Genomic DNA, 15562 nt, shown 5'->3' with positions numbered 1-15562 from the left:
ACTGGTCTAAGAAAGGCCTGGCGATCCTCTGTCTGTATTGAACTGCGGCAGGCTGGGGGAGACCAGGAAATCCTGGGGGGTTGTTTTCTTACCTGTGCAGCAGCCCCTCGGTGCTGGGGCCCAGCTATGTATGGTGTGTGATTGCAGGCTGAACGGCTCTTATGAGGCTCTGTCAGGAGGCAGCACCACTGAGGGCTTTGAGGACTTTACCGGGGGCGTGTCGGAGATGTACGAGCTGCGCAAGGCCCCCAGAGACCTCTATAGGATCATCAGTAAAGCCCTGGAGAGGGGCTCCCTGCTGGGCTGCTCCATTGACGTGAGTAAGACACACTGCCTGTACTATTGTTAATTGTTCCTGTGCCCTTTAACCTGGAGCACAACATCAGAATGTAGTGATGAGTGGAGGCTGTCCGGACTGCTGTGGGGATTTGATTTAGTTTTAATTACATAATCAGTACAGATCTCACTAGGAATATTGCCCACTAAGGGCACATGCATTATTATTATCTAAGTTATTATTGCTTTTGTTATGATTCTTTTCACATTGCAGATCACCAGTGCCTTTGACATGGAGGCAGTGACATTCAAAAAGCTGGTGAAGGGTCACGCTTACTCTGTGACGGGGCTGAGAGAGGTGAGTGAGCCCAGCCGCCCCCCCAGGCTTCTGTCTCTTCTCTCATCCTGCTCTTCTGCACATCTTTCCCAGTCTTCTACCAGCAATCCCTGCAAACTCTGCTCCACTAAACTCAGCTCTCCACCCCTTGCTTTATCTGATCTGACGCCTTTACCTCCTCCTTCTCCTCCAAAATCTCTGACATCCACAAGCTCTTCAGTACTTCACCTCCTGCCTCACCTACCCATTCCCTGCCTCCTTCACCACTGGATCTCTCTTCTCCTTCTTCTCAGCCCTCTGTGCCTCCTGATGGCTCCCGCTTGCTGTCTAACCTTACACTTGTATTCACCTCTCCCTGCTCACCTCTTCTGCACTGTTGCCCCCAGTTTCCTTCTCAATAGTTTCCTATAGTTGTTCTGTCCTTGCTGATTCGATCGGATCTCCTTACTAGGTGCCTGATTTTTTATTTATTTAAAAGAAAATCAAAAGTAAGAAACAATGGTGTGTCCATACCTAACTTAGACATTTCATGACTTTAAGGGGAACAGGAACACTATTTTTATATTTTTGGGTTAAAAAGAATCGGCATTGATGAATACATTTCAAGCCTCAAACCTCCAATTTACATCACAAAATAGACAACATTTCCAGGTATGCACAGTGACATATTCTGCAATTCAGAACGAGGCAACAAAACATCTGGTGATGTGATGCGGCCTTATTACATTGTAAACAAGCAGGTTTGTGAACATCTCTTTAAATTATTTTGAGAGAGTTTTGCAGATAAATGGTACTTGTTAACTCTACATGCAGATCACGTTGGAAACTTTCTGCAGTGAAATGTCTGCTGTATAATCACTCATACATCTTATTACATTAGTCAGTTGCTCTTCTTCCCTGACCACACTTACTGATACTTTTAAGCACTGCTTGCACCTGGTTCTCCTCCCGCATGACTGCTCGCATATACAGTACCAGCTCTTCACTCTGTCTGCTGTTGTCCCTCCGAGGTCTTGTCATAGGTCCCCTGCACTTCTCTCTCTACACCTGTTTGCTGGGCACTTTCATATCCTCCCACAGCTTTTCTTATCATTTACATGTGAATAATGTTAAAATCCTCCTCCTACGGATACTTATGTATCCTCCTATACATGCCTGTTTCTCAGCCAGCTCATTCCAGTTGTAGATGGAGTTTGTTTCGATTTTGTGAACTTCCTGTTTCTGATGCCCTGTGCTCCAGGTGTGCAGGTGTTGACCTCAGCTGTCAGTCATCTCCACTGCTCTCTTTCTCTGCGGCAGGTAGACTACCGAGGTCGCAGTGAGAGGCTGATCCGGATCCGGAACCCATGGGGTCAGGTGGAGTGGACTGGAGCCTGGAGCGACAAGTGAGTCTGACCTTTGACCTACCTGCATGTTATCTGATATCATCCAGCCTTCCTGACTCCCATCCCAGGCAAGCAGAGTGCTCGTTGCAGCCTCACTGTTGTTAATATTGTTAGTTCTACACTGTCAGTAAGAAGACAGCTCACAGACGGGGTGTTGTTAACTATTCAGTTTTAACTGCTCTTAGTTTAGCCTGCGTATTCCGGGGGTTGCCTGCCCAGAAGTTGTCCATGTTGCCAAAATGCTTAACAATTGAATTCAAATCCTTATAGAATATACCAGTTAACACTATATAATTGTGCAGATTGGAGGCTCCTTCTTATGCACTGTGAATGTAGACATTGGAGAAAAACTGGTGTTTGTCAGTGCAGCCAAGGTTGGGTTATAAGGTCAGACAGATACTTTTCTGTTACCAATCTGCTTTTCCTCTCCTCAGTTCTTCAGAGTGGAATGAAATCGACCCCTCTGAGAGAGATGATATGCATTTAAAAATGGAAGATGGTGAGTTTTGGTAAGTATGTGTGAAATGTGCCATTAGGATTGTAGGCCTGTGGCTGAAACCAGGAATGTGTCCTGAATGTCTCTGTCTTATGCAGTCCTTAAATTGAACTGATCTCGTTAAGATCACATTATTAGCCATATAAACTTTCTTGCATTAGGAATTTGTTTTACTCATACCCCAGCTTGCTCTCCGTGAGACACTTTAGAGTCTACCTCCAGAGCACAGCTATAAAATTGGTCCTGGACTGTTGGTACTAGTAGAGGAAAGCAAGCAGCCAGGAACAGCTTGCGTATCTGTGTTTCTGAGAGTCCTCAGGCTCTGCTCTCCACAGGATGGCATTCCAGGAGTTCCTGCGCCAGTTCTCCCGCCTGGAGATCTGCAACCTCACGCCCGACGCCCTGAGCGAGGACGCTCTCAGCTTCTGGAACACCATCAAGTTTGAAGGCAGCTGGAGGCGGGGCAGCACTGCGGGGGGCTGCAGGAACCACCCCAGTGAGGAGCGCTCTCTGTCTCCCACAGCTTTCCACAAGAAGACCTTAATTAAACTGACAGACAGGAGGAGTTGGCAGCACATCTGACTCGTTTGGTTGCTATTAGCCAATAAGATGGACCCAATTAGACGCATTTTGAAAGATCTTGGTGAAACAGCGTATACAATAAGATTAGGTCATTTGTTCTGAAAACTTACAGCTCTTCTTGTAAAGTACCATTTATTTCCTCTTCTAAGGCTCTTCTAATCACCTGAGCTAAAGTATTACATAAGATTAAATAAAAATATTAAATCTAAAACACTGCAGCAGCTCTGGGAAGTGTGACCGTGCGCGGCGTCATGTACAGTGCCTTCAGAGTAGCTTTTTGTCTCTTTGAAATGTAACTCATGCAGCCAAGGTTGGATTGTAACTCCTTAGATGGGTCCAAAGGCAAGAGTTTTGCAAGTCTGAATGAGTTCATGGTGTATTATTCTATCCCTTGCTTGGTAAAATGTTCTCCTCTGTGTCCCTCAGACACCTTCTGGATCAACCCCCAATACAAGATCACTCTGCTGGAGGAGGACGATGACCCCGAGGATGACGAAATGGCCTGCAGTTTTCTGGTGGCTCTGATTCAGAAGGACAGGCGGCTGTACAGGAAACAAGGCCAGGACATGCACACCATCGGCTTCGCCATCTACGAGGTGAGGTGGCTCTGGAGCGCCCTCTGGCCATCTTCTTGGGAGAATCTAAAAGATTCAGGAGCATCCCAGTGACAAGTGACATGGCCTGTACTGCAGACATGAACTATTTGAATCGGGCCTCTGTCTTGATCTGACTGGGATTACCCAGGTAGCATTGCACAGCTAGATAAATTCCTGTGGATTTGGGACACTGAGTTAGCAAGAGTATCTGTCACTGCATCTGTCCTTCCTTTGATTCTGGAGCTGTGGAAAATATCTATAAGAATACAAGGGCATGTGTAATCATCAGATATACAATATCATTTATAAAACTGCCATTGTATTGGCAATGTTTGTTATACAGTGGTGTGAAAAACTGTTTGCCCCCTTCCTGATTTCTTATCGTTTTGCATGTTTGTCACACTGAAATGTTTCAGATCATCAAACAAATTGAAATATTAGACAAAGATAACACAAGTAAACACAAAATGCAGTTTTTAAATGAAGGTTTTTATTATTAAGGGGAAAAAAAATCCAAACCTACATGGCCCTGTGTGAAAAAGTGATTGCCCCCTAAACCTAATAACTGGTTGGGCCACCCTTAGCAGCAACAACTGCAATCAAGTGTTTGCGATAACTGGCAATGAGTCTTTTACAGCGCTGTGGAGGAATTTTGGCCCACTCATCTTTGCAGAATTGTTGTAATTCAGCCACATTGGAGGGTTTTCGAGCCTTAACGCTTTGTTAAGGTCATGCCACAACATCTCAATTGGATTCAGGTCAGGACTTTGACTAGGCCACTCCAAAGTCTTCATTTTGTTTTTCTTAAGCAATTCAGAGGTGGACTTGCTGGTGTGTTTTGGATCATTGTCCTGCTGCAGAACCCAAGTGCACTTCAGCTTGAGGTCACGAACAGATGGCTGGACATTCTCCTTCAGGATTTTTTGGTAGACAGCAGAATTCATGGTTCCATTTACCACAGCAAGTCTTCCAGGTCCTGAAGCAGCAAAACAGCCCCAGACCATCACACTACCACCACCATATTTTACTGTTTGTATGATGTTCCTTTTCTGAAATGCTGTGTTACGTTAACACCAGATGTAATGGGACACACACCTTCCAAAAAGTTAAACTTTTGTCTCATCAGTCCACAGAGTATTTTCCCCAAAAGTCTTGGGGATCATCAAGATGTTTTCTGGCAAAACTGAGACGAGCCTTTATGTTCTTTTTGCTCAGCAGTGGTTTTCGTCTTGGAACTCTGCCATGCAGACCATTTTTGCCCAGTCTCTTTCTTATGGTGGAGTCATGAACACTGACCTTAACTGAGGCAAGTGAAACCTGCAGTTCTTTGGATGTTGTTGTGGGTTTCTTTGTGACCTCTTGGATGAGTCGTCGCTGCGCTCCTGGGGTAATTTTGGTCAGCCAGCTACTCCTGGGAAGGTTCACCACTGTTCCGTGTTTTCGCCATTTGTGGATAATGGCTCTCACTGTGGTTCACTGGAGTCCCAAAGCTTTAGAAATGGCTTTATAACCTTTTCCAGACTGATAAATCTCAATTACTCTGTTTCTCATTTGTTCCTGAATTTGTTTGGATCGCAGCATGATGTCTAGCTTTTGAGGATCTTTTGGTCTACTTCACTTTGTCAGGCAGGTCCTATTTAAGTGATTTCTTGATTGAGAACAGGTGTGGCAGTAATCAGGCCTGGGTGTGGCTAGAGAAAATGAACTCAGCTTTCCAAAGATGTGATAAACCACAGTTGATTTATGTTTTAACAGGGGGGGCAATCAGTTTTTCACACAGGGCCATGTAGGTTTGGATTTTTTTTTCCCTTAATAATAAAAACCTTCATTTAAAAGCTGCATTTTGTGTTTACTTGTGTTATCTGTGTCTAATATTTCAATTTTTTTGATGATCTGAAACATTTCAGTGTGACAAACATGCAAAAAAATAAGAAATCAGGAAGGGGGCAAACACTTTTTCACACCACTGTATTTACCCACTTTGGAAGAGCCAGTCATGTTTTTCACACCTCGGCTTGCACTCTACACACAGGGAGACACAGGAAGTGTAGACAAGTTCCTCTGACCTACACCGCCCTGTACCACAGCTTCACTGCTGATTGGAGGAGAGACATGTCCCTCATCAACAGCACCACCTGCCTGTAAGAGCCTGGGAGTCTACAGGGGGTGCTGTAAGGGTGGTGGTACTCCTCAGCTAATTGTGTGCTGCTACCTGTGGAATCCCAGTCACAGTGACGTTACCCAGACTCGAACCTGCGATCATAGAGCTTTACCTGCAGTTACCTGCAGTTCAGCCTTGAGGAATACCCATAATTCTTTTTCAGTTCATGTGTACAATACGTTGCTTACTAACTTTGTTATTTTTGTTCTTGTGTTTTCACAGGTTCCAGAAGAGGTACTCCCCTGTCATGTCTCTATGGTCTTTTTACAGATTTTTAGGATTGACTGAAAAGTTCCTGTTTTCTTATTAGTAGATACAAAGTAACCTGCAAAGTACATTATAATGATCTTTTAGGTGCACAGTGTGGTGTGACAGAGACCCAGAACACTATAACCTGCTATGTGAAGCTCATGACTTTATTCAGTCTCTACAGATTATTATGTGCATGTTTACACTACTAGCAAAGACACAAAGAACAGTGTCAAACTGTACATGACACAGATGAGCACAGCACATGTATTCTCTTACTGACTTGTCATAAAGGAAAGGCACAGACTCACTCAGAACTGAGTAAAAAGATACTTTCTGTGGCAAATGGAAATCTGACACTAATATAATGATAAAAAACGTTATTTTATAAAGCACCTTTAAAAGTAGCATCTCAAAGCACTTTGCAGTAGGTGTAAAAACAGTTATAAGAATAGCAAACTATAAAGTAAGCACTAATATACGGCAGACGATACATCTAGAAATTGGAACAGTCACAGACACTAGTTGAATAAAAGCCTTTCTAAAAAGAAAGGTTTTGAGTCTAAATTTAAATGCACTCAGGGTAGGTGACTCTCTGATGTCCTTGGGGATAGAATTGCAGAGCTTTGGGGTGCAGCAGGAGAAGCCCCTGTCACCCCTAGACTGTAGATGAGCTTGGGGGACAAACAGGACCAGAATCAGCTGAACGAAAGTTGAGAGGAGGGGTGTAGGAAGATAATAAATCGGACAGTTACTGAGGTGTGAAGCCATGCAGAACCTTATAGGTGAGCATGAGGATTTTGGAATTTACATGAAACCTGATTGGAAGCCAATATATGGAGTCCAGGACAGGAGTAATGTGATCTCTTGGATTAGACCTGGTCAAATTCTGAACATATTGGAATTTGTTCAGTGTGGATTTAAATACCCCAGCCAGCAGGATGTTGCAGTTATCAATTCTAGAGAAGACGAAAGTGTTGACTAGCATTTCTCCTACAACATAAGACACAGTTTGACAATATTTCTAAGATGGAAGAATTATGTATTTACAGTAGTTTGAACATGGGGGTCAAGAGTCAAGCCAGAATCAAATATCACCTTTGAAGTCTTCCATTTTAATTGAAATTCAAGCACAGTGCCCGTCCACAGACATATGTAGGTGACAGGAGATGTGAAGGAAATTTTGTCTTCTGGGTTTTTTTATATCAGAGATGCAATTATAGAGCACAGAAACAACTACTTCAGTGTGAGGATTAGTACATACATAGATTTGTGTATCTTAATACTCCACACCATGATGGCATCCTAAAGTCATATGTGCTCCCAGCACACAGACTCAGCTCAGTGCTGCCTCTCACGGCCTCCCAGCACACAGACTCAGCTCAGCTCTGCCTCTCATGGCCTCCCAATGCACACTCAGCTCAGTGCTGCCTCTCATGGCCTCTACAGTACAAGGGCTGCCAGAACGTGCACCTTAAGAAGGACTTCTTCCTGAGGCACCAGTCCTGCGCTCGCTCCGAGACCTTCATCAACCTGCGCGAGGTCAGCTCCCGCCTGCGCCTGCCCCCGGGGGAGTACCTCATCGTGCCCTCCACTTTCGAGCCCAGCAAGGAGGCGGACTTTGTGCTCAGAGTCTTCACGGAGAAGCAGTCTGAGACACAGTGAGTGAGACCAGAACCTGACCCAGTGAGCGAGGCCAGCTCCTGACCCAGTGAGCGAGACCAGAACCTGACCCAGTGAGCGAGGCCAGTCCCTGACCCAGTGAGGGAGACTGGAACCTGACCCAGTGAGCGAGGCCAGCCCCTGAGTGAGCGAGACCCGCTCCTGACCTAGTGAGGTAGACCAGCCCCTGACCCAGTGAGTTAGGCCAGTCCCTGACCCAGTGAGGGAGACCAGCCCCCGACCCAGTAAGCGAGACCAGAACCTGACCCAGTGAGAGAGACCAGCCCCTGATCCAGTGATCAAGACTGGAACCTGACCCAGTGAGAGAGACCAGGCCCTGACCCAGTGAGCGAGACCAGCCCCTGACCCAGTGAGCGAGGCCAGTCCCTGACCCAGTGAGGGAGACCGGAACCTGACCCAGTGAGCGAGACCAGCCCCTGACCCAGTGAGGGAGACCAGAACCTGACCCAGTGAGCGAGACCAGAACCTGACCCAGTGAGCAAGACCAGCCCCTGACCCAGTGAGCGAGACTGGAACCTGACCCAGTGAGCGAGGCCAGTCCCTGACCCAGTGAGCGAGGCCAGTCCCTGACCCAGTGAGGGAGACCAGAACCTGACCCAGTGAGCAAGACCAGAACCTGACCCACTGAGTGAGGCCAGTCCCTGACCCAGTGAGGGAGACCGGAACCTGACCCAGTGAGCGAGGCCAGTCCCTGACCCAGTGAGGGAGACCAGAACCTGACCCAGTGAGCGAGACTGGAACCTGACCCAGTGAGGGAGACCAGAACCTGACCCAGTGAGCGAGACCAGAACCTGACCCAATGAGTTAGGCCAGTCCCTGACCCAGTGAGCGAGACCAGAACCTGACCCACTGAGTGAGGCCAGCCCCTGACCCAGTGAGGGAGTAGTTGTGTATTTATTGTGAAACACTGTGCTTTGTTCAGCTACACACCAGCAGTATTAGTTGTATAAATTGTGTTGCTTCAAGGAAAGCAGTGGAAAATGTATAAAAATACATGTAAAAGTTCAAAGATGTAAATACAGCAAGAGATTATGCAAGTGTGAAGAGTAGAAAAAAGTTGTTTTTGTCTTATAATTTGAAGCCATAGCTGCCAAGGAAAATGTTTAAGCCATTTTGCGTTAGCTGAGAATTGTCCTGGACAAAATGCCCTGAACCTTTAAGTCCTGTATTTTTTTTCCAGGAAATATCTAGGATTCAAAGAGAAAAATGTGAAAATGGCAGTGATCCTTATTAGGAATAAATTGCTTTCTGTTAATGGGTGGACTAGTTAAATTTAATAAAGTAAACACAATTTATGCAGCTTATCTTTTATTATTATGTTTCATGTATAATATCATGTAATATACATTATGTATATCTTTTCCAGAGAGCTTGATGAAGAAGTATCAGCAGAACTTGAAGAGGCGGTAAGATTTTAAAAAAGAGTACTTTTCACAACTGGGTTATATCATGGAAATTGTGTACAGGCAGTACTGTGGAGTAGAGATCAGGACTGGACTCTGAACTGGAAAGTTGTGGGGTCAAATCCATGGGGAGGCACAACCGTTGTACCCCTGAGAAGGTTCTTCATTACCAAACTGAGCTTTATAACCAGATCCACAAGTTGTTAATAATTCCATTCAGTGTGGAAGCATACAGTAGGTACTTTCACCCCCTGTGCTGGTGTGCTGGTTAGTGCAGCTTTTTCGCAGCTCTAGGGTTCTGGGTTTGAATCTTGCTTGAATTCAGTGGAGTTTGCATGTTCTCCCACAGCTTTGTGGGTTTTCTCCCGGTGCTCTGGAAGGACATACTGACCAGGTCAATGGCCACATACCTTTCATGTGTGAGTGCACCCGGTGATGTTTTCACATGTGCTCAGTGTCTGCTGGGTTAGACTCCACAGCGCCCCTCTAAAGATAAAGCCATTACAGTAAATGGAAATGTAGTGATACAGTAAGTAGCCAGGGCTCTGTCTGTTGGTCAGCATGTTACATGTTGCATGTTAATTGGTATCCTTCACACATTTTTTGTATGAGAGTTGTGCTAGAAAACGGCGATAAACAAATAATTATTCAGAAATTGCATTTTTTTTAAAGTTTGTGTGTCACTGTGTTAATTGTATTGGAAAAAAAGTCTAATACAATTGACCATTATTTTCATGACATTTATTTTCTATTGATAGCGATGAAAACAGGTGTACGTTTCTTGTGATCACCTAGTCCTGTGCATTGTTTACTGAACAATGAATCAGGTACAACTGGAATCAGTTGAACTCCTGACTTGGTAATGAAGAATATGCCCGGTTGATTTTCTCTGTTTTGGATTTTCTTAGGAGGAGATATCGGAAGATGATATTGACGAATCTTTCAAGTCTATGTTTGCACAGCTGGCTGGTGAGGTAAGTTGGTGTTTTTTCTTGCTGATTTCCTGGCCTGTGGGCAGGGACCTGCCTGTCCTGCAGGGTTGATTGCTGGGGCAGGTGTGGGACTCGTCCCGCTGGCCTGTCCCAGGAGCCCAGTCAGCACAGGCATGGGAATGGAGCCCCTCAGTGTAATCCCATCTTTGTCATTTCCACGGACCAAGAGACTTCATGCGCCTAGTTTGCAGTTACTGGCCCATGAAAGCCACAGTACACGAATACATGTAATTGATTCCAGTGGATTACTGGTGGCCTCAAGTCAGAAGGACAGTCTTCCTGCAGGAGTGACAAGATGAGGCAGTGATGCTGATAAAGCTCTTGCACAAACATACACACTCTCATTCTTTCAAATCTGAAATCAAACTTGGAATGTGAAAAATGAGACAGCAGCATATTAGCCGAAATCTTCTGAAATAGCCAGTATGTTGTTAAGAATATCAAAAGTGTCTTTAGAGTGTATGAGTAAGGTGAATAAGACCTTCCATACTGTAGGAGGTGATAAGGGCATTTCTGACTGTGATCTTTGCTTACTTGCATTCCAGGACATGGAGATCTCTGTCCGTGAACTCCAGACCATCCTCAACAGAGTGGTGTGCAGGCGTAAGTGTCCGAGTCTCCTGCTTCCTTTCAGGATGTGTGGGCTTGATTGGTTGACATGATGTAAAAATCCTCAGGTGTGCTCACAGCTTTAATTTGCAGTGCTCAGGGAATTGACTGGGATATGTATTCACTATTTATTTTTCTGCCATTGTCACTGAAAGTTGCTTGATTGTCATGTGAGTCCATTCTCATCGCATGGATCCTTGTCCATGGAGATCGCGTGACTTCAGGCATGTGGCATTGTGCAATCTGATCAGGGCTGACAGCGGAGCCAGTAATGAGGCCATAATGACTTCAATCCTCTTGCAGAGAAATTGCAAAGTGTGTCCATGGTCATTATGGTCTCATGCAAACTAAATATTGAGTTCCATTTATAAGCATTGGAAATATAAGTATCTTGTGAAGTCAGCCTGGTCACCAGGGCCATTGGCAGCTGTAACACAGTGAACTCTGGGAGTCTTTCCCTGCTTCATCTCTTAGTTTATTTTTATGCTTTTATGGGACTGAGGTTGTTAAAGTGGATGTACCTTCTGTGTCAATGTTTCAGACAAGGACTTAAAGACAGATGGCTTCAGCATGGAGTCCTGCAGAAGCATGGTGAACCTCATGGATGTATCTTTTATCAAGGCAAAATAAAGAGCAAAGAACCAGTTCTCACAAGAATAAAGACACAGTACACTAAGCTGTATAAAAGAGCAAAACTGTACCTGTAATCATTTTTTCCAAATTATAAAACCAACAGTCATTAGTATAACTTATATTTGATTCAGGTTGTTTTTGTAATAAATTGTCGGTTTAACTTATATCCCAATTACTTAAACTCACAGAAGTGATCTTCCTGTCTCAGGTTCTGCAGGTTAAATGATGCTTTATCATCATCATCTGTGGATAGAATTACGTATGGTGGCAAAAAAAAAATTTGTAACAGAATTTTATGTGGGGGACTTAAACAGTAATTGGCCTTTAATTCTGAGCTACAGAAAGCGGGATGTGCCCAGATCTGTTGTTTTGTGACCTGTCCACCCATGTGGGGTGAATAAACTCTGAATAAGCACATGGCCGGATGGTCCTTGACCCATCCTCTGGTACAGAAGGACGGAAGTGCACGCCTGGGCCTGGTGGAGTTTCAGATTCTGTGGAACAAGATCAGGAAGTGGCTGGTAAGCATGCTGCTGCAGTATTGGTACTGAGGATTGCACTATCACTCAACACCCCACTCTGTCAGTTTGTCTGTCTCTCTGACTAGGCTGTGATTTCAGTCTTCATCAACTGTCACGTCACTCCTCAAAGTCTGAATGCTTGCAACACCTGCTACAGAAAATGATCCATTTGGTCTTTTTAAGCACTTCATGTTTCACATTGAATAGGATGGTGTGAGATTAAATATCTCAGTCATAACAGTGCCTGCTCATGTAGATTGGGATTCAAACAAAGAATGTATGTTTTCTGGCTGCAGGATCTCAGAGTGACCGTTCACAGCTTAAAATGTCCTGAGCACACAGCACTGCAGTTGTAGTTCAGTTAGACATTGTGCAGCAGAATGGTGAGCACAATGAGCTGTTGACTGACGTAATGCAGAGCAACAGCTGAAGAGAACACTGATCAAGTTGTTTCACTGATTTGTGCACTCTGACGTCTGACTTTTTATGAGAACTCCTAGGGCAACCCAGGGAAAAGTGTACCTTTTCCATCACCCCCAGGGCCCCGGTTTGAGAACCTTTAATAGAGTTGTCTCTTTACGAAATAACTGATGTTATTTCCTGGTTCTTGCGCTCAGGGCATCTTCAGACAATATGACCTTGACAAATCTGGAACCATGAGCTCCTATGAGATGCGTCTGGCTCTTGAACCAGCAGGTATGTTCTATGATACTGTAGAGTCTATAGTGTTATGTGTAGGTGAATAGGTAAGTATCTCCTAGTTACTGTGGCTTTTCTAAAGGACAGATACCCTTCGTTCTGCTTTTGTTCATATTGTGACACATTTGTGCTTGTGTTATTTTGATCTTAGACAACATCATAACTCAGCACTGCAGTGTACAGTGTCTCTTCCCCATCTGCCACAGATATGTTTCTTGAAGAGTGTAGCCAGTGTAGCCAGTCTACACAGCCAGTTTACTATGGTATTTTTTGTTTGAAACTTCAGTCCCTTATAAATTTGAGGCAGTGTTTCTCTCTTATCACGCAGCCCCATTTGTCATTGCTTACTGTTATTGACCTGAACGCAAAAAAAACAGATTAGATATGTGAAGTATGTGAAGTGGAATGAGTCACTATAGTATAAATATTTAAAACTGTTAAAAATGAATTCATCTGGAGCTGAATAAGTCCAACAAAACAACACAGCTCTACAGAAGACGTCAAAGCTCAAGCTCCATTTTTCCTGTGTTTTTCATATTCACGTCTGTTTCAGGCTTCAAACTCAACAACAAGCTGAACCAGGTTCTCGTGGCTCGATATGCTGACAATGAGACCATTGACTTTGACAATTTTATCTGCTGCCTGGTCAAGCTGGAAGCCATGTTCAGTAAGTGTGCAGGCTGCTCTCCTGTCTGCTCTGCTTGCAGCTCCTTGCAGAAGGGGATGGCAGTGCTAAATGCCAGTGAGCTGTTCATCTGCTTGATTGCTTATATATTTCTGTTATGCCTTTAGTTAGGTTAGCTTAATCTTTTATTAAGTCTTTCATGATATTTTATGTCTATAATATACAAGAGAAAGGCCTACTCTAGAAGGCTCATTCGAGACTAATTTTCAGCCTTGGTGCTGAACTGTAGTACTTAGTCTTAAGTTTCTCAAGTCAGTGTTCGTCACACTGTTCAGGTCTTCCTCAGTGCAGAAATGTAGATTTTTAAAGTCACTTTCACGATGTTGCATTGTGTTCAGTGCAGGAGTCTTTCATTGATGCTGCTGTCTGCTGTGAGCAGCTCAGTCTTGAGCAGAAGATGAAAATGCAGTGCTGTAATAAAGATCTGAGAGGCACTTCCTGCCCAAACCCTGCATTATGCAGGATCAGAGGAGTGTTCCCATGGAAACAGCTGACCTGCGTGTTTCTTTCCTCAGGAGCCTTCCAGGACCTGGACAGAGAGGGGACAGGCGTGGCTGAGCTGAATCTCACAGAGGTGACATGTATACTTATTGTCACAAAAGTGTTTTTCCATGTCAGGTTTTTTTTAGAATTGTTGGTGCTCTGGTGTTTAAGACTGCTGAAGCCCCCTGTCTCTGAGTGCCCTGCCTGGCTGGGTGTCAGACTGCGTGAATCTCTCCGCATTTTGCCACAGCAATTTCAATGTCTCTGTCACCTCCTCCATGTTAGTCTCTGCTACAGATTTACACAACAGGTCAAACACGTGGTCAGAGTGTCAGAAAACAGCGTTAAACCTGTTATCAGAGAGGTCCTACAGGCTCTGCATGGTGTAGGAGCCCTGAGCCCTCTGAAGGGGGCGCTAGAGAGCTAGATCACAGGGAGTTCTGTGTTGTCTAACATTCCTGAAGCCCCGCCCTGATTTTTTTTCTGCTGAAGTTATGCAAGACGTGAGGTGTGTTGAAATGCCGAGTTCTTATCTGAAACATTTGTTCTCTTCACCAGTGGCTGTTCATGACCATGTGTGGTTGAAGATACCCTGTGTCTCCCAGAAGAGCTGCAGTATAAGGGCCAGTGCATCCTTCCTGCAAGTGCCTCCCCCATGAAGCATTGCACCCAACACCTTTTTACAACTCCTCCATCCCTCTACTAACCCAAAGATACCTGCCTGTTTATTCGTTGAAGTGGCAGGAGCTTCTGTTGTATAGCCACAGTTCGGAGCACGTCTGCTGTTCTCTCTCAGCCTGCTGTACGAGTTATTTTCATATCATAACTATGCAACCGTCCAAAACATTGGTCTAGAAAGGTTCAGTCACAGTGCAGAATATAATGAAACCGTGAGGTCCTGTACAAGTCAAGCCCTCAAGCCTCTACATTTCTGTACATAGTGTTGCCGAGTCACATAATGCTCTCACTCCAATTTGCAGAGCACAAGACACAGTTTAAGACTACAGGAACTTACAATTAGGACACTTTATTTAAAGTATATTGCCCTTAGTTGGAAAGGTTATTAACTACTTGATATTTATAGCTTGTCTATAAAAACAAGAAAAGGGGTCCAGTAGAGCAGCTCTTGAACAAAAGGAAAAGAGAAGGGTGTTCTGTGTAGGACTGGCTGTGGCTGTTTGCTATAGTAATTATATCTAGAATTGTCACATGCCAGCAGAGATACTGTTGATCACAGCCCTCGATGAAAGACCTTTGACAAAATGACAGAACTGTCTAACATTTTGCTGGAGATTTTGCTTAAACAAGACTGATTTTCAGCCTTCATATAGAGAAAAGGCAGCTGCATGCTTCAAAGACAAACTGTGACTGTCTTGTAGAAACTAATCTAATAAAATATAGTAGATTATGAATCTGTTGTTTAAAACTTGGCAAGGTATATAAATTGATTATGTATAACATTATACATAATATATAATGATTATTATTAACAAATTATTAATCATAATATTGATTATTGGAATTAATGAGGTACAGGAATGGAAAAGGGTTCATTCATGTGTATTGATAAAATTGGCAAGTAAAATTGATTTAACCCAGTTCAGCAATTTTTAGTCTTCTCTCACCACTATTAAAGTGCACCAGTGCACAATGATATGCAATACTAAAGCCATATATCCAATATATGCAACACAAGTCATGGAGTATAAATTTTGGTTTGTTAACATTTTTGTATGATTTCATAGGCAATTAAATGATATGTTGTTGCTCGA

The 15562-nt window shown here is 44.0% G+C and overlaps 1 protein-coding gene across 1 annotated transcript in view; it reads left to right on the top strand.

Annotated features, from left to right (window-relative positions):
- The window catches only part of capn1b (calpain 1, (mu/I) large subunit b), a 34217-nt gene extending 18655 nt beyond the window's left edge, over positions 1–15562 (top strand). The window contains exons 9-25 of the mRNA XM_088610360.1: positions 148–316; positions 551–634; positions 1913–1998; positions 2433–2507; positions 2830–2990; positions 3503–3672; positions 6056–6067; positions 7532–7743; positions 9132–9171; positions 10080–10142; positions 10706–10763; positions 11311–11375; positions 11855–11923; positions 12541–12619; positions 13176–13289; positions 13823–13881; positions 14349–15562. Coding sequence (XP_088466486.1) covers positions 148–316; positions 551–634; positions 1913–1998; positions 2433–2507; positions 2830–2990; positions 3503–3672; positions 6056–6067; positions 7532–7743; positions 9132–9171; positions 10080–10142; positions 10706–10763; positions 11311–11375; positions 11855–11923; positions 12541–12619; positions 13176–13289; positions 13823–13881; positions 14349–14375 — 1543 coding nt within the window. The 3' untranslated portion in view covers positions 14376–15562. The remainder of the gene's footprint in view (positions 1–147; positions 317–550; positions 635–1912; positions 1999–2432; positions 2508–2829; positions 2991–3502; positions 3673–6055; positions 6068–7531; positions 7744–9131; positions 9172–10079; positions 10143–10705; positions 10764–11310; positions 11376–11854; positions 11924–12540; positions 12620–13175; positions 13290–13822; positions 13882–14348) is intronic.

Source organism: Lepisosteus platostomus, chromosome 17 (assembly GCF_059453375.1).
Source record: "Lepisosteus platostomus isolate fLepPlt1 chromosome 17, fLepPlt1.hap1, whole genome shotgun sequence".
Classification (NCBI taxonomy): Eukaryota; Metazoa; Chordata; class Actinopteri; order Semionotiformes; family Lepisosteidae; genus Lepisosteus; species Lepisosteus platostomus.
This window is presented reverse-complemented; position numbering and strand designations above follow the sequence as displayed.